Genomic DNA, 23,432 nt, shown 5'->3' with positions numbered 1-23,432 from the left:
ATACCCTTTTATATTTATCTTCTTTTATTTACTTTTTGATATTTTAATTAAATCGTAAAAGTTAATCTAAAATTTTATACCGAAATAACCCCTAACCACCAACCATATTACACTCCCAACAACTTCACCACGAACCACAAAAAAAGTAGTTTAATTTGGAACTATTTAGAACCAAATTAACCATACAAAATTGGTTAATCCACTACTTTAAAGCTTTATCCATACAAATTAAAACAAAGCTTGATGAGTATACACAAGAAATTTAGATTTGTTTACACATTAATGTGAAAACTAAAACACAAACTAATTGTCCAAATTAACTAAAACACAAAATGGACAAATTTTTAGAGCTAAAAAGAGCAGTAGAAACAGTAGAAATTGTGGACACTCATGCACATAACATTGTGGCATTGGACTCTAATCTCCCTTTTATTAGCTGTTTTTCTGAAGCCAAAGAAGAAGATGAAACCATTGATTTCAAGGTTTATTTTTCATCTTATTATATACCTCTAGGAAAATTCGATTTTATGATCGTTACAAATGTTTTACGAAAATTCAGTAAAAAAGTAACTAGTGGCGAAAGTAGAATTTTTTACGAATGGAAGTTCATAGTCGATTATACGAACCCTTTTCGCTTTGTTGGTCATAGAACATGGTCAAAATCACATCTGAAGTATTATTATTTTTGGCTAGTCTCATATCTAAATTACTAGTTGTTTCGCATTTCCTATCTGAACTCTTATCAATTAATTATCAAATTAACTAGATCAAATATTTGAATCTAATTGCCAAAAGACGCGTGACAACTTACTTTGATCATAATATTTTGTCCATATGACAACTGACTCGTTAATTTTGACGTGTGCTTTAATAAATAATTGGCTATAGTTCATATAGAAAATCACAAAAAAGTAATACTTCCGGAATATTTTTATCATTATCTTTTTTTCTTTAAGTTTCCAATTAATTGTCTTGATTATCTACTTGGATTGTCATTATGCATGATTAAATATGACTTCAGCGGTGTTTTGATAAATAATTAGTAATAAATCAAATAGTAAACACAAATATGTTTGAAAATGTGAATTTTTTTGTTACCATTAATTAACTCATTTTTGAAGTTATAGAACATCATTTTCTTACTCAGAGCGCGTCTAAAAATTAAAGTTTATATGTTTTGAATTATAGTCCTTTGAGAATATTGGGTTTTAAATTTGTAACTTACCTATTGTATAAATATTTTTGTAGAATCCAACAAATTTGTGCAAAGTTTCTTTACCAATAATCAAAATCCCTAAAGAGGAGAGGAGCTCAATTGTGGAGATTTCAATGGTATACAAGGATCCCTCTTATACCATATTGACATTAATTGTGTCAGTTGGACGCTCCAACTTCTTATAAAATAATCATCTCGACAGCTTTAATTTATGTGTTACATTAGTGTCAGACGAGATGTCTAGATGAGCATTCTTAAAACTTAGAGTATTAAGTTGTCAAAATCGAGGTACATGTTCATGTATAGACCTTCCAACATTTATGTGTCACGTCAGTACCAGGTGTGCACGAGACACATTTGAGGACTAATTGTTCTAGATGTACACTCTCTAAAGTTAGAGTGTTAAGTTGTCAGTTGACGTGAAGTTAAGGTGTCTATCTATGTATTTACCTCCTCGCTTCCTTTTTAGGGAGTGTGATTATGATTTCAATATGTTAAGCTCCATGAATGTGTCTACATTTTTAGTGTATATGTGACAAATACAATTTTACATGAAAGTTTCACTATGACAATTGCTAGTTATTAGACAATCCTGTCATTTCATTTTATAATTGTTTATGTGGCTTTGTGTTAGTTTGTATCAATGATTATATTGCGATCTTCGTTTCTTTCAGAGAAGTTTGAATGAAATTGCTGAACTATATGGCTCAAAGTTATCCGTGAATGCTGTTCAAGAATCTCGCCAACACCTTGGTTTGGAGTCGAGTGCTAATACTTGTTTCAAAGCTGCAAGAATTTCTTCCTTACTTATTGATGATGGACTTGATTTGGACAAAAAGCTTGACATCAAATGGCATGAACATTTTGCACCAAAAGTCGGTAGAATACTACGAATTGAGGATGTAGCTAAAAAGATTCTTGAGAAGGTAATATAATATATTCATTTTGTCTTGTTGTTTGTTCATATTAGTAGTCGTAGTATTGCTCTTGTAGTTTCTTGTTCTTCGATTTCTGTTACTATTTGTTGATTCCATGAACCTCAACTATTGGATGGTTTTGTTGTAGATTTTGTTCTGTTGCTGTCTGCTATTTTTGCTATTATCTGTTGTGTTTTATACTTCCGTTGCTTCTTTTTCTAGACTGTTTTTCCTTGAGTCGGGGGTCTATTGAATACAACCTCTACCTTTGAGGTGTAGGGGTAAGATTTGCGTACACTCTACCCTCCCAAACTCCACTTTGTGGACTACACTCGTATGTTGTTGTTGTTATTTTGAAGTGTACTGCATTTATTCAATATGCTTTGTGGAGTCATGATGACGGAGGTCAATGAGGCTCTTGTAAAGACGAAAAGTCGATATGTACTATTCCTTGAGAGTGAAAAAGAATTTATACAGTGTTGTTTATGATATCATGATCTATTTAAAGCTGTTGCATCAGATAAATCCCATATTGTTGGCATGCTATTATCTCCGGGATATTTTACCTTTGAGATGTTTTAATATCGTTATTGTTTCCTATTTTAGTGTAGGGTACCGATGGAACAAAGTGGACACTGGATTCATTCATGGAGAATTTCTCAAAGGAGTTGAAATCATATCCTTCGAATCAGTCAATAGATTCTATAATAGTATATAAATCATGTTTACTAGATGCATAACGAGTCATGTTCCAGAGTTTTTTTCCTGATCGTTACATACAGAAGCTGATAAAGTTACTGCCTTTAAAAGTATAGTTGCATATCGAACTGGCCTTGCAATTAATACAGACGTAACTGTAAAGGAAGCTGAGGGGGGGCTGAGTGAAGTTTTATGTGGTGAGTGTTGCAAGTATTTGATGTTGTAATGCACTATGACTGAACGCGTAATCCTGATAGTTAGTGTGTTTTCAGGTGGAAATGCTGTCCGAATCTCGAACAAAAGCTTCCTTGATTATATCTTCATGCATGCTTTGGTGGTGGCTCAAAGTTATGACTTGCCAATGCAGATAGACACAGGGTAATGTAAACAAATGTTGCATCTTATTTTTTTTAATTACGATTAGAAGTAAATAACAGATACATGCAATTTGCTTATCCGTCATTTCTAGTATTCCCCCTTCCTTAAAGGTGACATTGTTATAATATTCATTTCAGTTTTGGGGAAAAGGATTTGGATTTGAGGTTAGCGAATCCTCTTAATCTTCGAAATTTTCTTGAGGATAAGAGATTCACTAAGAACCGGTTAGTGCTTTTGCACGTGTCCTACCCGTTCTCAAAGGAAGCTTCATATCTGGCTTCTGTATACCCTCAAGTAAGATCTTTATCTGAAACTATTGACATGTATGTCTGATGTTATGACACTATTTGAAGACTTTTGCAGTGTATTTTACCTCGTGTCTCCCTAACTGGGCTAATCGCTGTTATTACAGGTCTATCTTGATTTTGGATTAGCGATTCCAAAACTTCGCTATCATAGGATGATATCCTCAGTGAAAGAACTCATGGATTTCGCACCAATAAATAAGGTTGTTCATGTTCTTAACGATACATTTCAAATATTAGCTGACCTTCTTGTTTAGTACCGATCTTTTCAATAGCGGATTGACATATTCTTCATTGGCTACTCTTTCGTAACCTTAGTACTTGCACCTCTTTTTTCCTATCTAATGTTTGGATATTAACAGGTTATGTTCAGCACCGATGGCTTCGCATTTGCTGAGAGCTTTTATTTAGGTCTGGCTTGAATTGTTCTTATCTTGTATCTTTGAAGCACCTATTGCTTTTCATAATATATTAAAAGATTTTGATTTAACCTATCTGAAATACAAATTTGTGCTAAAAAGTACGAACGATTTTAACAGAATGTAATGCCCTTGTTCCCCTTGAGTTACACTAGCTAAGTGAGTTACTCAGCTTGCATCTTCTTTCTAAATTTGATCGGTATAATCTGGAATCATTATCTATACAGGTGCAAGGATAGCGCGTGAGGTGGTATTCTCTGTTCTACGTGATGCATGTATAGATGGTGATCTTTCGATTCCAGAAGCTCTTGCAGTAGTTAAAGACATTTTTGCAGAAACTGCAAAGCAATTCTACAAGCTTGATGTTTCTTCAAGATATTCTGATGTAGAACCTCATCATTTATCAACTTCCTTCCAGAAGGAACAGAACGATTCCTTGACGGATGTTACACTTGTTCGCATTATGTGGCTAGATTTCTCCGGGCAACATAGATGTCGTGTAAGTTGTATCATATTTACGAATTCTTTAATGATATTCAAATTCTGTCAAAGTGGATAGATTTTTTTCATTTCCTGTGCATAATTTACAGGTTATTCCGCAACAACGGTTCAATAGTTCTGTGAGAAAGGATGGTTTAGGCTTATCTGTTGAATGTATGGGATTGACTTCAGTATGTGATGATTTAACAGATGATACTTGGCTTCCCGCTTCGGGGGAGGCCAGAACTGTTCCGGATTTATCAACCAAATGCAGAGTCCCCTGGTACTGCTTTGAAACCTATTCGTTAATGCTCGATATATTCCACTGTTTTTAGGTTATATATGCTATACGCTCTCTTTATATTTCCTCTGCCATGTCATATATGAGAAGATAAGGAAATACCCTCTTTAATTCCGCCCATGTTCAACAAATTTGAACAATATTGAACTTGAGCCGAGGGTCTTTTGAAATAGCCTCTTTATCTCCAGGAGGTAGTGATAAGGTCTGCGTACACTCTACCCTCTCTGGACCCACTTAGTGAGATTCCAGTGGGTATGTTGTTGTTGTTGTATTGAACTTCTTAAATTTGGTTTAATATCTAGTTAACCGAGCTAAAGGTAAGAAACGCATAAAGCTTTGATGCAAATCTGGAGAACTATACCTTTGTGCATATTCTGGACTATTTGGATAGAAACAAATAACGCGTGTTTTGATGAGCAAAAAGACCATGTTTCTAGAGTTGAAAAAAGGTGTTTACATAATTTGTTTTGTTGGTGTAAAAGTAGTTTCGTTGATAATATAGATCAATATGTGGACTTTTTGGAGTTGCTAGGAAGATGTTGTAATTGAATGCAACATGGTCTATAGAACATCAAATGTAGAATTCAAGCATCAGTGGCTGATTTCACGGCTCAAACTCGTATAGTGTTGAAATCATGTGGATAACGTAAACGGGAAGAAAAAAAGAATAATCATGTTTATGTGCATTTTTTTTTCCAGGGCAAAGCACCAGGAAATGGTTTTGACTGATATGTTAACTGAATCTGGCAAACCATGGCATTATTGTCCAAGAGACGTACTTCGCAGATTCTCTAAAATTCTCGAGGATGAATATGGCTTGGTATGTTTTATGATCTTTTTCCCAAGAATTGAAAACTTACTGATCTAACATATATCTACATTTTCAGGTCATGGATGTAGGTGTTGAAGTTGAATTTTACATTCTGAAGACTATTGTAGCGTATGTCAAGAAAATTTCCCGTAATATTTTGTTTAGGTGTTTCTCTTCTGTAATTCGTTGTTCTAACGATAAAATTACACAGGGATGATAAAGAGGTAATGCAATCATTAGACAGGACCCCTTACTGTTCTACAGCAGCAATTGATGCTGCATCCTCAGTACTTAACGAGATTGTTGCTTGTCTGCAGTCGTTGAATATTACGATTGAACAAGTAAGATTCCATTTCCTTAAAACATTTGCTTTGAAATTTGACGTCTCTCAATTGGTAGTATGCAGTACTGCAGCTACTCGGTAATTTTAGTATGCGTTTGCTCTGTTAGTACTAGAGCGCCTATCTGATCGTAAAGCTCACTAAGGGATCCATGCAACATTCTTAACTACCTTCTAAAACTATCCTTAACTACTTTTCGATTCGACAAAATCAGCTTCCTTTGATGTTGTTGCCTTTAAATATATGCAGATACATTCGGAATCTGGGAAAGGTCAGTTTGAAATTGTTCTGGGATACACAGATGCGATTACACAAGCTGACAACTTAGTTTATACACATGAAATCATTAAAGGAATTGCAAGGAAACATGGCCTATTGGCAACTTTTATGCCCAAGTAAGTAGCAGATTTTCCCTCAATTTAGTTTTGGTGCAATTTTCTATATTACTTGTTCATCTCGATATGCTTTTGCTTCGTTTATATATGTCATTCCTTTTAAAAACATGCATATGAAGTGATCATCACTCGTACTTCCATCGTCCATTCTGTAGTATTGGTCTAGTTTGAGCTCAAGTTATAGTTGATGAACTGTTGTTTCGTTTACTTCATTGACTTGACGTAAATGTGGTAACCTGGTGAAAATGTCACTGTTGTAGAATCAATAAACTCTTTATCATAACCAATTGAAGGATATACGTTGGTGTAACGGCTAACACAATTCTGCAATCTCTCGTCCATTTTTTGTCTAGGTATTCTCCGGATAGTAGTTGGCCGTATAGAGAGGATCAATCTGTACATGATGTTGGCAGTGGATCACATGTACACATCAGTTTGTCCAAGAATGGAGAAAATGTTTTTACAGCATCTACTGATTACAATCGATATGGAATGTCCAAGTTTGGTGAATCATTCATGGCCGGAGTGTTAAGTCATGTTCGTTCCATATGTGTCTTCAGTTGCCCACTTCCTATTAGGTATGAGATTTTCTATCAACTCCCAGTGTCACCATAACGACTAGTCCTTTGCAGATTCTTTTAGTATAATTAATAGTAAAAACTTTTCCTCGCGTGCTTTCAGTTATGAACGTTTTCAAACTAAGTCGTGGAATGCATTATTCCTCTGTTGGGGGCCAGAAACCAAAGAGTTAACAATGAGAACATGTAGCCCTCCTGGAATGAACGGCGCTGTTACCAATTTTGAATTGAGAACGTTTGATGGATGTGCAAATCCACCTTTGGGTTTTGCTGCTTTATTAGTTGCTGGGATTGATGGATTGCGGAATAATCTAAAAATTGCAGACCCTGCAGGTACGTTTTAGAAATGCAAACGAAATGTGACATTCTTTTTGAAACAGACTAATAAGAAAAGTGTACTGTACTGTACTGTACTGTACTGAGAATGGCCTCGATCTTTAACTGTTATTTATTTTTTTCTCTTTCTGCAACAGAGCCAGAAGATTATGATCTGTTTGATTACAATGACGAGAACGAAGATACAAGATTACCTACATCACTTAGTTGCTCGATAATACATATATTTTCAGATGAATGGTTTTTGGAAACTATGGGTGAAAATTTTTTGAAAGCCAGAAGAGGAGTATGTGGGGTAAGTTTTCAAATTTTGCCTCTTTTTTTCCGTATGTTTGAACTTTAGTCATATGTAATATTAAACATCCCACGTTAAATATATAGCGATGGATAAAATAGGATACCACATGAAATTTTTACGAAAGTATTTTCGTATTTTACTCATGATAATTTCTTGTGTTGCAGGATGAGATCAAGTATTACTGTGAATGTGGAAAGGATCCTTATTCAGAGGTTATGTTCAAGTATTAGGTTGATTAAATGAAATGTATCTGTGAGATTATCAAGATGATCTTATAACATTGTTAATTATCACATTTGAACTAATTTTGATGCTTTTGTTTCATCTAATTATGCACTTGTTTTTATAGAACATGTTATTAATTGATCTTCTATTTTTGGTGGGATCAAATTGTGAGTTCTTTGGGATTTTACTCATATTAGACATTTGAGCTAACCACCACCAAATAAACATGGTGCAACGAATGAGACTGCTTATCTATTAATCAGAGTTTTTAGGTTTCAAGCTTTGTGCATGAAAAAATTCTTAATAGAGAGCGTTTTCTCACAAGTAGGGACCTACGCATGTGAATCTGAATTTAATCGGACTCCAATATAGATAATGAACGCCGATTGAAAATTCAATAAAAATTGATTTGAATAAAATATCTACGAACAATTATAATATGAGTAAAAGAAAATAATCATACAAAGATTGTTGGAAGGTATTTGAAAATCAATTTTTTAAGTCTCAATTTAGGTGACACACCAAGTCAAAATGTCATAAAGTAAATTTGGTTGTGATACATCTATTTGATAGGATTAGGTTAAACTTAGTTGCAACTTGTAGGTTATTGTTTATTTTTTCAATTTACAGAAGGTTAGGCAAATTTCCTATTTTTTTTTGTGTTCGATATTAATATTAAAATTAAATTAAATTTAAATTTATATGTTTTTATTACCTAATATATAATAGCAAATTAATAACCTAAAATAAATAAAGTAGTTAGGATTTGATTTAATTGTGCTCCATAGCAAACGTTTGCAAAAAATTGTCAGGCGCCTCTCTCCCAAATATCTCGCTCGCCACTCTCCTCCAATCTCTCGCTCGCTTCCTCACTTTTTATACAAACACAAGCGTATAAAAATTGTTTCTAATTGTATAAAGCAGAGAAAATTGTATAAATATATATATTTTTGTTCCCCTCTCTCCCCTCTTCCAGATCTCGCTCGCCACTCTCCCAAATCTCGCTCGCCAACCTCGCCTTTTTCACTTATACAAACAGAAGCGAAATGTATAAATTGTGTTTCTGTTTGTATAAAGTGTGAGAAAATTGTATATACACATGCAAGGAAATATATTTTCGTCCTATACACTTATAATTATATAATAAAAATACTCCCCTGCCCAGTTTCTTTTGCCTTTCTCTCTTTCTCGTTTTATACAATTTTCAAATTGTATCTAATTTCTCTCTTTCTCGTTTTATACAATTTGATTCAATTGTATATTCCTTGTCAAGTCTCTTTTGTCTTTCTCTCTTTCTCATTTTATACAAATTCAAATTGTATATAATCGTTCTATACACTTATAATAATACAATTCGTTCTATACACTTATAATAATACAATTCGTTTTATACACTTCGTTTTTAAACAGTTCTCTGCCCAAGTATCTTTCTCTTTCTTATTTTGTACACTTCGTTTTATACAATTTGGTTCAACTGTATATGTATAGCGAATTATACAGTTTCTATATTTGCTATGGAGCGTAATTATACAAACTTTGTTATAGCATACAAATATAAATTTTTTATTTGCTATATGTGAAAGTTACTCCAAAAATAACTCCATATTTAAATAGGATACAATAGTGTTAGGAAGAAAACAAAATAATAGATGAAGTCAAATATTGACGTGATTGTTTAAATGCTTAATATATTTCGCTAGTCAAATAAAATCACAGCATGAGTCATATATGTTGACTATTTAATTTAATACTATTTACACTCTTCAATTGTATTAATTTATTAAGTAGTCGCACTTTTGAATTTTTTTCGAAATATTTAAAAATAATACTCCCTTTATTTCATTTATATTTTACATTTGTTCACTTGATACCTGCGTATCTATTTAGGGAATTTGAATTTACTTATTTTAATTATAAAATAAAAAACAATCATCCTTCATTTGTCAAAGAAATAACCTAAATGGAAATAAAAATATATTTCTTAAGTTTTATATTAGTTATCACACTCTCTGTCGCACATTATTAAAAAAAATTATAAATAAAAAAATATTTTTACTAACTTATTCTTAATTGATTATTTTAGAATATAATTAATTTTATCTTGAATTGACAAAATTCATAAATACTATAAGACAAACACTTTTTATTAATAACCGATTTTTTGAAATGCAATGACCCATCAATCACATACAAAAAGGAAAAAATTATTGAAATGCAGGTTCTATGTTTTTTCTTATTTCTGATAACATCTTTTATTTTTAAAAATTTCTAAAATCTTTTATTTTTAATGTATTTGAGCTAGTATTTAATGTATTCGAGCTACATATTATATATCTAATTTATTTTATATTATATTTGAGCTACATATTATGTATCCGAGCTAGTTTTTAATATATCCAAATTACATATTATATATTCAATTTATGTTATAACGTATCCCAAATAATATATCCAATTTGTATTACTTTTTAAGAGATTAATGTAAATATAAACTAAAAAGAAATATATTATAATTTCATATCAAAACTACGTGCATACTTAAAATTTATAAAAAGAAAATTATAAATTGCCTTACGCATACTCTTGCATGAACTTAATCAAAAAATTATTTGAAAGATCCTATTCAATCAACTCAATAATACTTAAATATTTTTTATTTTTGGAAATAGTGAATCTCACGTGGTTAATACTTAATCTCACCCATTATTAGAAAAAGATTATGTAAATGGTGCGATATTCGAAGGACAATCGGAACGATACTTCTCCGTCAATTTTTAATTATCATAAAATTTATTTTAAAATTTAACAAAAAAATATATCATATTATAAATAAATAATGATAATTTATGATAATTTTTAAATTTATATAATTTAGATCAAATTGTTTTCAAAAAACAATCGACAGACTGCACAAAAAGCCAACTTTCCAAAAAAAAAAAAAATTGTTATTTCATTCCATTAAAGTCCAAAATTTTGAGTCAGTAAAGCTGAAGAAGAGGAAAAAAAACGAAAATGGAGAAATTTGCAGAGCTGAAAAAAATAGCAGAATCAGTAGAAATAGTGGATGCTCATGCCCATAACATAGTGGCTATTGATTCGAAGGTACCTTTTCTCAACTGTTTCTCTGAAGCCGCCGGCGATGCCTTATCCGACGTACCACATACCATCAACTTCAAGGTAACTTTTTTTCTTTTATCCTATCCCAGTAAAAGATATTTTATTTTTGTAGTTAATAAGAGTTTGGCCATGGATTTCAATTTTGAACTTTTCAAATTTTGTATTTTTGATGGAGTTGGAAAGCTTTTTTTGGATTTTCATGGCCAAAAGTTCATTTTCAAATAAAGTGAAAAATTATATTTTGAAGAAAAGTGAACGCTCTTTAGTTTCGATTTTTTTCACTTATTTTGACTTTGGTACGTTTTCTGAAAAATGATAAAATTTGTGCTTTTAAATTAAAAAAAATATGTTATTTAAAGATATATACTAAAATGTCTTCAATTTTGTGGTAGGATGTGTAGCGTGAAAAAGGTGAAATTATAGAGTATCTAAAAAGGAAATGTGTGATTTTGTTCTAAACAGACTAAAAAGAAAGTTGATTAATTTTTTCTGTTTAAACAGATAAATTTACTCCGTCCATTCTAATCTAAGTGTTAAAACAAAGTAGGATTTCAAAATCTTATAGTCTTAAAATTTGAACATGTGTTTATTAGTACTTTAAATTTTATAGTCTTAAATTCGTAAAATATTAAATTGAAAATTTTACTTTACCAAAAAAATACTCTTTTTGATAATATGATAAAAAGAAAGTAGATATTTCGATTAGGACGGAGAGAGTATTTAATGGATGTTAAAAATGGGTTCTAATCCGTCCGCTTCACTCTGTCATAGTCAGAATTTACGAGAGAGGGAAAAGGAACATTTGAGTTTTGACACCTTTTAAGCCAATAAATGTCGTATTCGTGTCGAATTCTAAAAAATACACTATTTTTGGCAATTTTAAATGCTTTCATTGACATTTTTGAATAGTCCTAGCAATATAAGGCAATAGTAGTTGTCCAGGGTAAAATGGGAATATTTTTTCAAAGAGCTTTTGAATTTTGGGAGAAGGTGATAATTCTTTTTGAGTTGACCAAAAAAGGAAAGAGTGTAACTGGAGAGAGAGAGCAGTGACTGTTTTTGTGTTGAGCAGAAAAACAAAAGGAATGTTTTTGTGCTTTATTATAGTTAGAGCTGGAGGAATATTTCTTGTTTTGCAGAAAAGATTATATTTTTTTTGTGTAAATCGAAATGTGAAGGTGTTACTTTGAACTTATTTGAAGGGCCAAACATTTGAACATGCCTTAAAGCAACAATCTCTTAGGTTGTGGCCTATGTGAGTTGGATCACTTAGCCACGTTTCATGATTAGAAAAATGAGCACAGTGGGAATATATGCCGTTCAGCCAAAGAAACATGATTGATAATTGGCCAAAATGTGCACTAACATTATCTGCTAATGGTTGATAAAGAAACTAGTTGGTCCTGGTGTATTGAATGCTTCTGCAAGTACTATTTAATGATTTTCTGAACAATGACAGATAATTTGCCTGGTTCTCCATTATTGAGATGGGATCTTGATTTATAAGTTATGGCCATCTCATTTATTGTGATATTGGTTCTGCACTCTGCAGCATACATTGCAGAGAAGAGCTAAAAGGGCCCTATGGAGAATGTGGCATCTTTTGCTTAAACTAGTTGACCAAAGTGTAGACATTTCTTATTTGTTATTCCCTCCGTTCCATTTGAAGTGTCTTAGTTTGACTGGGCACAAAGTTCAAGAAATAAACGGTGACTTTTGAGTTTTGTCTAAAATAAAAGATGTGTGTAGTCTCTTAAATCTTGTAGTCTTAAACTTGCCATGTAGAATGTTGGAATTGAAAAACTTACTAAAGATAGAAAGAGACTCTTTTTGGGACAAATAAAAAAGGAATATCAGAAGCATAAATTGCATTTCTTGTTTCATGTTGAACAAAATCTAGATGCCTAATCGATTTTTTCATCCCTCATTAGTGTGGAGTATTTATCTAAGGAATGAATCCACAGCAGTTTCCAGGTCAAGTTGCAGAATAGTGGAATTTTAGTTGGTTACCTGAACTTTTACCTTGTTCTCCACCTTGTAATCGCCTCTCAGTTTCCCCTTATCTTCTTTAAAAAATAAAGCACTGCAGCATATATGTACACTCGCGCAATCATTCACAAGCCAACCAGAAATGAACTCTAGATCTTAAATGCTGTTGCTTAACAAATTCAATTTCTTAAAGCTCCAAGTAGTCACTTGTGGTTGAAACTTTTAATTTGCTGCTGACTTCACAAATCTGCGAAGTTTTACAAAAAATACTCCTAGTACAGGAAAATCCCAGACGCCATAATTTTATCAGTAAATTGTAAGATATTAAAAACTGAATAAGAATCTAAAGAGAGTGCTCCAAACTTCACACATTTTTATGGTTGCTTTTCCTTTTGATGTTTATGGACTGCGTGAAGATCATTCCACGTTTAGACAATAGAAATAGAATGACATTTCTCTCTATTCATCAAGTAGAAAATAGTTTTAAGGCAGTGTTGTCAAGGCCAATAAATTAGCTATATCCTTGTTTTACTTGAGCTTTTTGACTAAGAATTGGAGGTAGCTTGATCCCTCACTTTTTCAAGGAACAATTATCTTAATTTTGTATCTTTCCATTTCGTAAATGTGGTATAAGTCTTTGTTTCTATGCTGTAATTTCATCCTGCATCCTTTCATGGGGAGCGGGATTGTGTTTTCAATCCATTAAGCTCAATGATGTGTCTGCATTTTAGTGCATCTAGGATGAAAGGTCTTAAATTAACGTTTTACCATAAGAATTGCTCATTATTTTCAGATTGTGATTACTTTCATAGTTTCTGGCCAAGGACGTGCGCAAAGGTCTTCCTGACGTAATCTTTTTACTTATTTATGTGGCATATTATTAGGTTGTCATTCATGATTCTAGTTAATAGAATTTTTTTTGCTCTTTTTCAATTCATCTTACATCACCGTTTCCTCTTTCAGAGAAGCCTGAAAGAAATCGCGGGAATATATGGCTCAAGCTTATCGTTGCATGCTGTTCAAGAATCTCGCCAGCGCTTGGGGTTGGAGTCTAGCACTGCTGTTTGCTTCAAAGCTGCAAAAATTTCTGTCTTACTTATTGATGATGGAATTGAGTTGGACAAAAGATTTGACATCAAATGGCATAGAAATTTTGTACCAACAGTTGGTAGAATACTCCGAGTTGAGCGTGTAGCTGAAAAGATTCTTGAGAAGGCAATACTATAATCATTTATGCTGTATACTGCTATTTACTCAAATGTGTTTGTGGATTTACGGGGTAAAATGGATAAACACTATGCTTTGGTAATTGAAACGTGGTATTCGGTTGAATCATAACTATTCTAGTGTTGTTTGAGTCTTCTTTCACCAGTTAGTGCCTCTCAGATTAGTAGACCCTGAGATAATGCGCATAAGAAGAGAGGCAAAACAGGAGCTATAAAGGAAAATATATAAAAATCAGTGACTTAGTATCAGAAATGAGTGACTTTGATTTACTTTCTTAGAACAATGTCATTGCTTGACTTGAATTTTGAGCTTTTAGAAAAGAACCTGACTTTGTAGGATTCATACATATATAAGGAGCTAGTATATGATATCATTTAATGTAACCGTGTTGCTGTTGCTGCTGTTCATTGCTGAGTTCTTATACTGTGTTAAAATATTGATAGCTCTTTTGCATTTATTTACTATGAAGTGGAGGCAATACGAGCCCGAATTGTTCTTCTTCATTGTCTTTAACTGTTGATAATCAGTGACACAACCAGAGGCAGCGAACTCATTTTTTCTCATACTATCATCTCTGGAATATATCTTCTACCCCTGTTAAATTTGCTTATCTTTTTCTCCTTTCCTATGCTATTCTATTATAGGGTTCAAATGGAACATGGACATTGGGATCATTCATGGAGATTTTCACCGAGGAGTTGAAGTCATATCCTTTATTATCTGTCTATATATTTTGGAATATTGTAACTAAAAATTTTCTTGCTGCTAACAAATTGTGGTTCCAAATGCTTTTCCTGATCTTTTTATACAGTAGCAGATGAAGTTCTTGCATTTAAAAGTATAGTAGCATATCGCAGCGGGCTTGCAATTAATACGGAAGTTACTGAAAAGGAGGCTGAGGAGGGCCTTAATGATGTTTTATGTGGTGAGTGTTGTGAGATGTGAGGTTGTAATGCACCAAAATTGAGCATGTGATTCTGATAGTTTATGTGCTTCCAGCTGGGCATCCCATCCGAATCTCAAACAAGAGCTTCATTGATTATGTCTTTCTGCATGCTTTGAAGGTGGCTCAAAGTTATGACTTGCCAATGCAAATACACACCGGGTAACAAAAGGATTGTCTTTCAAATAGATAGCTTGATCTCATTTTTCTTTCTAGCTATTCTAGTTTCAATTAAGTCAACCACTTTTGAGCCTTTTGCTGCTGGCATGATATTCTTGTTTGTCAAAAATTACAACTTAAATGTGAGATGCATGCAAAAAGAATTTCTTTTTGTAAATCCTCCAGTTATTATAAGTAACATTGTTTTATTTCTTCTTTTCAGTTTTGGGGACAAGGATTTGGATCTAAGGCTTGCTAATCCCCTTCATCTTCGAAATCTTCTTGATGATAAGAGATTCATGAAGAATCGGTTGGTGCTTTTACATGCGTCCTATCCATTCTCAAAGGAAGCTTCTTACCTGGCTTCTGTGTACCCCCAAGTGAGAGTTTGTTCTACACCTTAAATTATCAACATGTAGATCTCATGTATAAGTACAACTTTTTCTTGGAATTCTGTATCACCTTGGTATCTCTAACAGGGAAAATGTCTTCTGCTTCAGGTCTATCTTGATTTTGGGCTAGCGATTCCTAAACTTAGCTTCCATGGGATGGTATCCTCCGTGAAAGAACTCTTGGAGCTTGCCCCAATGAATAAGGTTGTCCAAATTATATACTGAAGTGCCTAATAATAATTTTTCTAGTTCAGGCTGCAGGTTTCTATATTCTTAGGTTGATTACTCTTTCAGAGACTCAATAATTGCTCCATTTGAAGAGTGAACATTTTCCTATCTGATGTTTGGATATTGACAGATTATGTTCAGCACTGATGGCTATGCATTTGCTGAAACCTTTTATTTAGGTTTGTCCTGGATTCTTTTTTCATCTCGTATCATTAGCGCATGACATGACCAGCTTTTTGAACCTTCTATTTCCTTTCAAAAGATAATAGAAAGTTTAGTTTCAGCTCATCCTAAACACCTGTTAAATCTGGCCTGCTAAAAAGTACAAACAATTCTTGCTGAATGTCACGTCCTCGCAGCACACTTCACTCTCGTTGGAGTTTGACCATTATAGGATACACGTTTTTTTGTGCAGTCAATGTATTGTCCTTACTGATGCTTGATTCCCCTATATATGCCCTTTGCTCATTATGAATGATCGGCATGTCCATTTCCTAACAGCCTAGCAGGATGATTTCACGCCTTGGAAATTTGAATTGATTTCATCAAACAATTTATCAATACTTAATAGAAATGAAAAATCTTGCTTGATGAGGTGGACCACAAAAAAACCTGCGGCACATTTATCACTTCAATCAAGGGAGATTCTGTAAGGAAGAAAGAAGCGGTTATTGTCAGATAATAATACAGGTGGACTCAAATTCTCTTGCAGGTGCAAAGAAAGCTCGTGAAGTAGTATTCTCTGTTCTACGTGATGCATGTGTTGATGGTGATCTTTCAATTCCAGAAGCTATTGAAGCTGTTAAAGATGTCTTTGCAGAAAACGCAAAGCGATTCTACAAGCTTGATGTTTCTTCAAGATATTCTGATGTAAAACCTCCTTTATTATCTTCCTTCCAAGCGGAAGAGTTACATGAATCATCAAAGGATGTCACCTTTGTTCGCATTATTTGGATAGATGCTTCTGGCCAGCATAGATGCCGTGTAAGTTTGCCTTGTCCATTTATGTTACTGCTTTTCCCTTAAGATTATGAAGTATTATGTGATATGCTTTTCGATGCTTGTGACCACCCAAATCTTTGTCCCACTTTGAGAAAATGCAAAGGAGTTCGATTTTTGAATAACAAATGGAATTAAGCACAATCTGAGAAGGATCCTAGTCTTCAATTGGACCAAAGATTTCAGACATACTGGGTAGAGAATTTCTCGAGAAAGTGAAATGTTGTAATTATCAAATAAAATCATTATTTGGTTGAAGCATACTGTCTCTAATGGTGGTTTGTAGAGTTGCTATTACATAGTTCGAATTGTCTTCTTGGCTATGATAATCTGAATTTGATACCAAATCTCCATAATTGTATCTGCTGTTTTATTTAGGTCAAGTACAGCAAGCTCATGCTTACTTTTCAGGCTTTTCAATTACCTTCAGTACATGATATTGGGATGTTTTTCGAGTTTCTATGCTTTAGTCAAAAGTGGATTTGAATTTGTTCATGTCTTGTACACAGGTTGTTCCACAACAACGCTTCTATAGCTCTGTGCAAAAGCACGGTGTAGGCTTAACTTGTGCATGTATGGGAATGAGTTCAGCATCTGATGGTCCTGCAGTGGATACTAATCTCTCCGCCTCGGGAGAGACCAGAATCGTTCCTGATTTATCTACCAAATGCAGACTCCCGTGGTACTGCTTAACATTTAAAACTGTTTGAAAGATACACTCTTTTTCTTATCTTTTTGAATTTTAAGCTTTATTAGCCTCCGAATGCTTTGGATTATCTTCATGAATTTCCTTTGACATGTCATAAATGTTAAGATCAGAGAAGACCCTCTTTCACTCATTCAAATTCTTAGCTATGGAGATTTTGTCAACTGTGTTCTAATTGGTTTGTAGAAACAATATAGAATCTTTCTGATTTTGTCGAATGTCTAGTTAACCAGATGCAAAGGGCAGAACTCCAATTTCTGCACTTGCAAATCACCAAATAAGGTATGAAGTATGTTTTATTATAGATGAAAAAAGGGTATGAGGTCAGTTACCTGGCCACTTACAGTAGAAGCTCAATATAATGGAGTGAAGTCTAATAGTATTTGAGAGAACATGATCAAATATATTATCAGCTCTGATTTTTGGATTCGGTTCTTCCGAAGTGTAAATGTTTTCGATAATTCAAGGTTCCATATATCAGTTATTTTGCAGCCTCACCACTCCCTCCTTGTCCAATTTATGTGTTGTGATGTCATCAGACTCAATCGTGTAAAGCTTTCAATGCAGGTTGTAATATTGATGCAATTCTTCCATGATATCATGTCATATATTTTGTGAACATGTAGGAAACAGATAGAAGATCAAAGTACAATTATGTTTTTAAAAAATTTCACACGTTGATGTCCAACTATTTCATTTTTCTATTTATGGACCTTGGCATGGAAATTATCTTCTCAAGTTTGGTTCTAACATGGTTTGATTTTAGTGTTCTCTAATCAAGTTTAATGTGTATCTTTTGATCCAGGAATAAACAACAAGAAATGGTTTTGGCTGACATGTACATTGAGCCTGGTAAAGTTTGGGAATATTGTCCGCGAGAAGCATTGCGCCGAGTCTCTAAAGTTTTAAAAGATGAATTTGACTTGGTATGTTCAATATTTTTTGTGCAACATCAAAAAAATCATATTTATCTAATTTATATCTACATGTTCAGGTGGTGAATGCAGGCTTTGAAAATGAATTTTATCTTTTGAAGAGTATACTGAGGTATGTCAGTCAAGTTTCCCATAATATTGTGTCTTAGAGTTTCTTTTGTATTATTGTGAGTTAGTCAGTTGAGTTTTCCCGTAATAGTTGGATGTTGGATTTTCTCTTCCATGATATGTGATATGTGTGATTGGAGATTCTGGTCTGTAATATGTTAGCGTAAACATAGAATGAAATTATACAGGAATGGCAAAGAAGAATGGACACCATTTGACAGGACATCTTACTGTTCTACATCATCATTTGATGCCGCATCCCCAATACTTGAAGAGGTTTTCGCTTCTCTTCAATCATTGAATATTGCAGTCGAACAAGTAAGTCTCCATTAATTTGACTTAAATTTGATCTTCCTACATTGTTTTGAAGATTTATTCCCAATTGCAAGATTTGACTTGCATATTTGCTCTTCCTACATTATTTTGAAGATGTATTCCTATTTGACTTGCAAAAGAACAATTAATGTAGTTTATATTGTAAGAATGCAATGCCATGACACCATACTATCTATAGAACTATAAGAGAACATTCCTGCAATATAAACTACATTATTTTTTATTTTCCCCTAAAAGTAAGACTGATATACAAAATATATTTCATTGTACTATTTCCCAATTCTACTAAGACTTCCTCTCTGATGTTGTCTCCTTTAAATATACAGCTACATGCAGAAGCTGGGAAAGGTCAGTTTGAAATTGCTCTAAAATACACAGATTGTTTTAGAGCAGCTGACAGCTTAATTTTCGCACGTGAAGTCATCAAAGCAGTTGCAAGGAAGCATGGGTTGCTGGCAACTTTTGTGCCAAAGTAGGTAACACAATGTGCCCACATTGCTTTTAGGTGCTCTTTCTATTTGAGTTCTTGATGTGGATTTGCTTTTGCTTTTCTTTAAAGTGCTATGGAAATGGTATTTTAGTTCCGCTTTCCATATCTTTGTTTACAAGGTTGAAGCTCCATGTATGAAATTTATGACAGAAACATTAGTGAGATGCATAACACATTTTCCATGTGTTCACAGTATTTCATACTTTGATGCCTGCGTAATTGCAATGTTGATATGTGAAAGCTCAAGTTTTAATTGTTTTTTATTTACCTTATTGGCTTGACCAAAATGTGTAGTTAGTGTAATCTCGTTAATCAAGTCTGGTATTGAATGAGAAACCATTACCATAGCCATGCTTGTTGCTTTTAAGATTAAAAAACATTTTTGTGATCTTTCCTTCTGTTGGCTTCGGAACACCTCTTTTTCTCATATTCTCTAGTAACTAACATGAAACTAGTCATCTATAGTGCATAATTTCATGCCATTCAATCTTTACTAACACTTGGACAATCCTATTTTATCTTCATAGTTGTTCTTGCCTATTATGTGCTTTCCTTTATCCACCTTAATTATTTCCATTTGAACTCTACTAACAACTACATCCTTCTCGGTTATAAGGAAAAAATGGAACTCTGTTCTTCTCCCCTCTGAATCCCTCAATTCGAGATTGAGAGATACTCGCAAGAGGAAGAATCTTATCTATATTGGAAAATGGAAAAATAACACATGCTCTCCGTTGCACATTTCTCTACCTGTAGATAGAAAATTAAAATTTTATATGTCATTACGGGAGAGGGTTGAAGGGGAGTCTTGGCATAACAACAGAAAAAGTAGCTTTCTGTAAGGTTGCATATGTAAGACCCAATGTTGTCCAGCTTCTCCCCAGACCTGACATAGCAGGAGCTTAGTACACTGGGCTGCCTTTTTATTGTTGGTGATGTTACATAATATTTAATGCAAGTGATAATTTGTTCCTCTGAAATAGTTGAGGTAAACGAACAAATGATATTACTTTTGCATTATTTTTTGATGTATTTCTCTGACCTCTGGAGACTTCTGTCAGGACTCTAATTTCCATAACTTCTACTGCATGAAGTATTGCAAGGGAGACCTCTCAGTTTGTTACCTTGTGGCCCTTTTTTTTCTAGGTATGCATTAGATGATATTGGTTCCGGATCACATGTGCACGTCAGTTTATCCAAGAATGGAGAAAATGTATTTATGACATCTGGTGAACCAAGTCGGTATGGGATGTCAAAGATTGGGGAAGAATTCATGGCTGGGGTGTTAAATCACCTTCCTGCCATATTGCCATTTACTGCACCACTCCCTAATAGGTTAGAGATTTTCTACTATTTTGAATGTCCTGCTTCCTTTATATCTATTGGTGTTCAGTTTTATGCTTTTATCTAGAGGGCTCTACATTGCTTCCTGTTCCTTCTCTCTTTTTTCACTATCAGAATAAGCTATGTTGTTCGGACTCTTCAAAAATGTTGACGAGTGCATTTAGGATCCTCCAAAAGTAGTTATTGTTTGAGGATCCGACACGGTTGCGACATCATTTGGAAAATCCGAGCAACATAGAGAATAAGTGGAGAATTTGTAATTATATAACCTCACTCTGAAATAACAATATTTCCACTACTTTATTTATTTTTGGTTCATGACAACCTCGACACTGAGGGCATCCCTGAATGGCTGAACAACCTCGACGCTGAGGGCATCCCCGACCCCAAGAGAGAAAACTAGCCATTCAGCCCGTATACATCGAACCTTAAACAGTAGATTATATCTCAAATTTTAGGTGTTCTAAACTTAATTGCGGAAAAAACAACATATCTTGTGTAATCACACAAGTGGGGTCTGGGGAGGATAGGGTGTACGTAGGCCTTCCCATTACCTCGTGGAGGCCTGAACTTAATTGCAGAAAGGCTAATGAATATCATTCAACACTTTTTCTTACGTGCAGTTATGATCGCATACAACCTAACATGTGGAGTGGAGCATACCTCTGCTGGGGGAAAGAAAACAGGGAGGCACCATTGAGAGCTGCTAGCCCTCCTGGAGTTGCACACGGCCTTATAAGCAATTTTGAAATTAAAGCATTTGATGGATGTGCAAACCCATACTTGGGTCTTGCTGCTATAATTTCTGCTGGAATTGATGGTTTGCGGAGAAACTTAAGCCTTCCAGAACCAGTTGGTAAGTTAAGACATCTTTTAGTAATTTTTTCTCTACTTCCATATTCCATGGTAATAGTTCAGGTAGGAAAATGAAACTATTGATAGTTGAGATGTGTTTAATAAATAGATGGTGTGATAGTTCACGTAGGAAAAGGGAACTGTTGATAGTTGAGGTGTGTTTAATACATAGATGGTGATAGTTCACGTAGGAAAACGTAACAAGTGATAGATGCTACCCTTTGGATCTTGACACATCTTCTGATTTGAACCATGTGAATTTAAATTAATTCTTAATGTTTAGTGTCATTGTTTCTTCTCTTGATATGTCAAGTCAAAATATCTTTGTTAAGTATTGAGCTACAATCATCCATAATATTGGGTGATTCACCTTCTATTCACTTATCTGCAAAAGGAAAAAAAAAAAAGTAAAGGGGAAATAGAAAGAAGTAACTTGACGAGAGGGAGTTGCTCGGATGGTAAGCACCCTCGCTCCAAGCCGAAGGTTGTGAGCTCGAGTCATAAAGGGAGCAAAAAGGATGGGAGCTCCTAGGAGATATTAAAAGAGAGAAGAAAGAAGAAACTAATGACAATTGATTCGGTTAAAAATATGACAAGGAATTCTTCTAGCTAAGTGCATGTAAGTTAGTTGAACAGCCATTGAGTTTTCTTAGTTTGGTTAGAAACAAATAGGGCAAGGATTATTCTATTTAGTTATGAGTACATACTTTTATATACTCGAAATCACATGGCTTGCAACTTCCATGAATGTCATTAACAACAAAAATCCTTGCTAATGCTTATACTCAATGAAGTGAGTTATATAGGTTTGATAACTCAATTCCATGTTCACACTCGAAATATTTTCTCTGTTATCCATCATTCCACTTATGTTATCTTGTGAAACAGATGGAGATCCTGATATCCTTAAAGAGAATCTTCAAAGATTACCAGTAACTCTCGCTGAATCTGTTGAAGCTTTAGAGAAAGATCCATTATTCAAAGAAATGATTGGTGAAAATCTTTTGGTTGCCATAATAGGAGTTCGCAAGGTACGTTGCTATGGATGCTTAATGTATACGTTGGATGTGAAACTGAATCACGCCTTCATTCGAGTTTATTGACATAAAGGATATGCTCATTCTCCTTTCTGCATAATTTTGGTATTGTTATATATGAAATCAATTGCTGAAAGTAACTAAGTACTAACAATATCAAATAGCAAAGTGGAAGAACGCGATTCGTTCTTAGTATGAAATCTGTCATTGCATGAGTAAAACAACATGCTTCAATTTGCTCTTTTTTGCTTCTAAGTTATTGGATTAGCAATTAGCATAATGGTAAATGGAGTAACCAAAACTTTTGATAAAAGAGTACTAGTTTGACATTTAACTCTTAAAAGTCTTTTCAATTCTTCTAACAATTGTGAACATGCTGAGAATGATTTTTCTCTTTTGCAGGCTGAGGTGAAGTACTATTCTGAAAATAAGGAAGGCTACAAGGACCTCATATTTAAATATTAGGGTGTTCCGTTTTCTTCTTTAAAGCGGATTTATTCTACTAGACAGAGTATCTAGCATTTATTTATTAAGAAAAATAAATTCCTCGAGAGGGTGAAGTATAGATGTACAAGCAACGAGGGTTTAGGCCTTACCTTACCAATCGAGACAACGGATCTCTACTTAGTGAACTGATTTTGCAGTGTCCTTTTTTAATCTCTTTCTTATAACTAAATTTGTATTGTGATTCTTGTTATAATAGATCAATAAGATATTAATCTTTTATATGTGTTTTACATCCTTCTTTAGGTGGAAATAAATAAATACATGCAAAAGAGTTAAGTTTTATGTATCGACGATGTGAACAAATACACAATCAGATAACTTATTTGATAATTATAGATATAATCCATAAGTCTAAGGCTAC

General features: G+C 33.7%; 2 protein-coding genes across 2 annotated transcripts; both read left to right on the top strand.

Moving 5' to 3' along the window:
• The first annotated feature begins 301 nt into the window (after positions 1-301).
• Positions 302-7,764, top strand: LOC107001640 (protein fluG-like). The gene is made up of 18 exons (XM_027912597.1): positions 302-482; positions 1,891-2,142; positions 2,745-2,809; positions 2,914-3,029; positions 3,105-3,210; positions 3,348-3,504; positions 3,623-3,718; positions 3,878-3,926; positions 4,162-4,433; positions 4,525-4,697; positions 5,415-5,535; positions 5,603-5,655; positions 5,738-5,867; positions 6,117-6,262; positions 6,616-6,840; positions 6,944-7,173; positions 7,314-7,471; positions 7,639-7,764. The coding sequence occupies exons 1-18, from the start codon at positions 333-335 to the stop codon at positions 7,702-7,704; spliced, it is 2,565 nt and encodes an 854-aa protein (XP_027768398.1). The 5' UTR covers positions 302-332; the 3' UTR covers positions 7,705-7,764.
• Positions 7,765-10,624: 2,860 nt separating this feature from the next.
• LOC107032007 (protein fluG) lies at positions 10,625-23,301 on the top strand. The gene is made up of 18 exons (XM_015233555.2): positions 10,625-10,876; positions 13,769-14,020; positions 14,677-14,738; positions 14,842-14,957; positions 15,032-15,137; positions 15,358-15,514; positions 15,635-15,730; positions 15,885-15,933; positions 16,467-16,738; positions 17,263-17,435; positions 18,265-18,385; positions 18,454-18,506; positions 18,691-18,820; positions 19,165-19,310; positions 20,475-20,663; positions 21,296-21,528; positions 22,416-22,558; positions 22,967-23,301. The coding sequence occupies exons 1-18, from the start codon at positions 10,712-10,714 to the stop codon at positions 23,027-23,029; spliced, it is 2,526 nt and encodes an 841-aa protein (XP_015089041.1). The 5' UTR covers positions 10,625-10,711; the 3' UTR covers positions 23,030-23,301.
• Positions 23,302-23,432: the final 131 nt, after the last annotated feature.

Source organism: Solanum pennellii, chromosome 10 (assembly GCF_001406875.1).
Source record: "Solanum pennellii chromosome 10, SPENNV200".
Taxonomy (NCBI): domain Eukaryota; kingdom Viridiplantae; phylum Streptophyta; class Magnoliopsida; order Solanales; family Solanaceae; genus Solanum; species Solanum pennellii.
Note: the sequence above shows the minus strand (reverse complement) of the source record. Positions and strands in the feature narration are given on the sequence as shown.

Coding starts and splice junctions, on each gene's coding strand:
- LOC107032007 (XM_015233555.2), top strand. CDS start 10,712: ATGGAGAAATTTGCAGAGCTGAAAAAAATAGCAGAATCAGTAGAAATA. Junction 19,311..20,474: donor CTGGCAACTTTTGTGCCAAA/GTAGGTAACACA, acceptor TTTTTTTTCTAG/GTATGCATTAGATGATATTG. Junction 22,559..22,966: donor CCATAATAGGAGTTCGCAAG/GTACGTTGCTAT, acceptor TCTCTTTTGCAG/GCTGAGGTGAAGTACTATTC.
- LOC107001640 (XM_027912597.1), top strand. CDS start 333: ATGGACAAATTTTTAGAGCTAAAAAGAGCAGTAGAAACAGTAGAAATT. Junction 3,211..3,347: donor CCAATGCAGATAGACACAGG/GTAATGTAAACA, acceptor TATTCATTTCAG/TTTTGGGGAAAAGGATTTGG. Junction 6,263..6,615: donor TTGGCAACTTTTATGCCCAA/GTAAGTAGCAGA, acceptor TTTTTTGTCTAG/GTATTCTCCGGATAGTAGTT.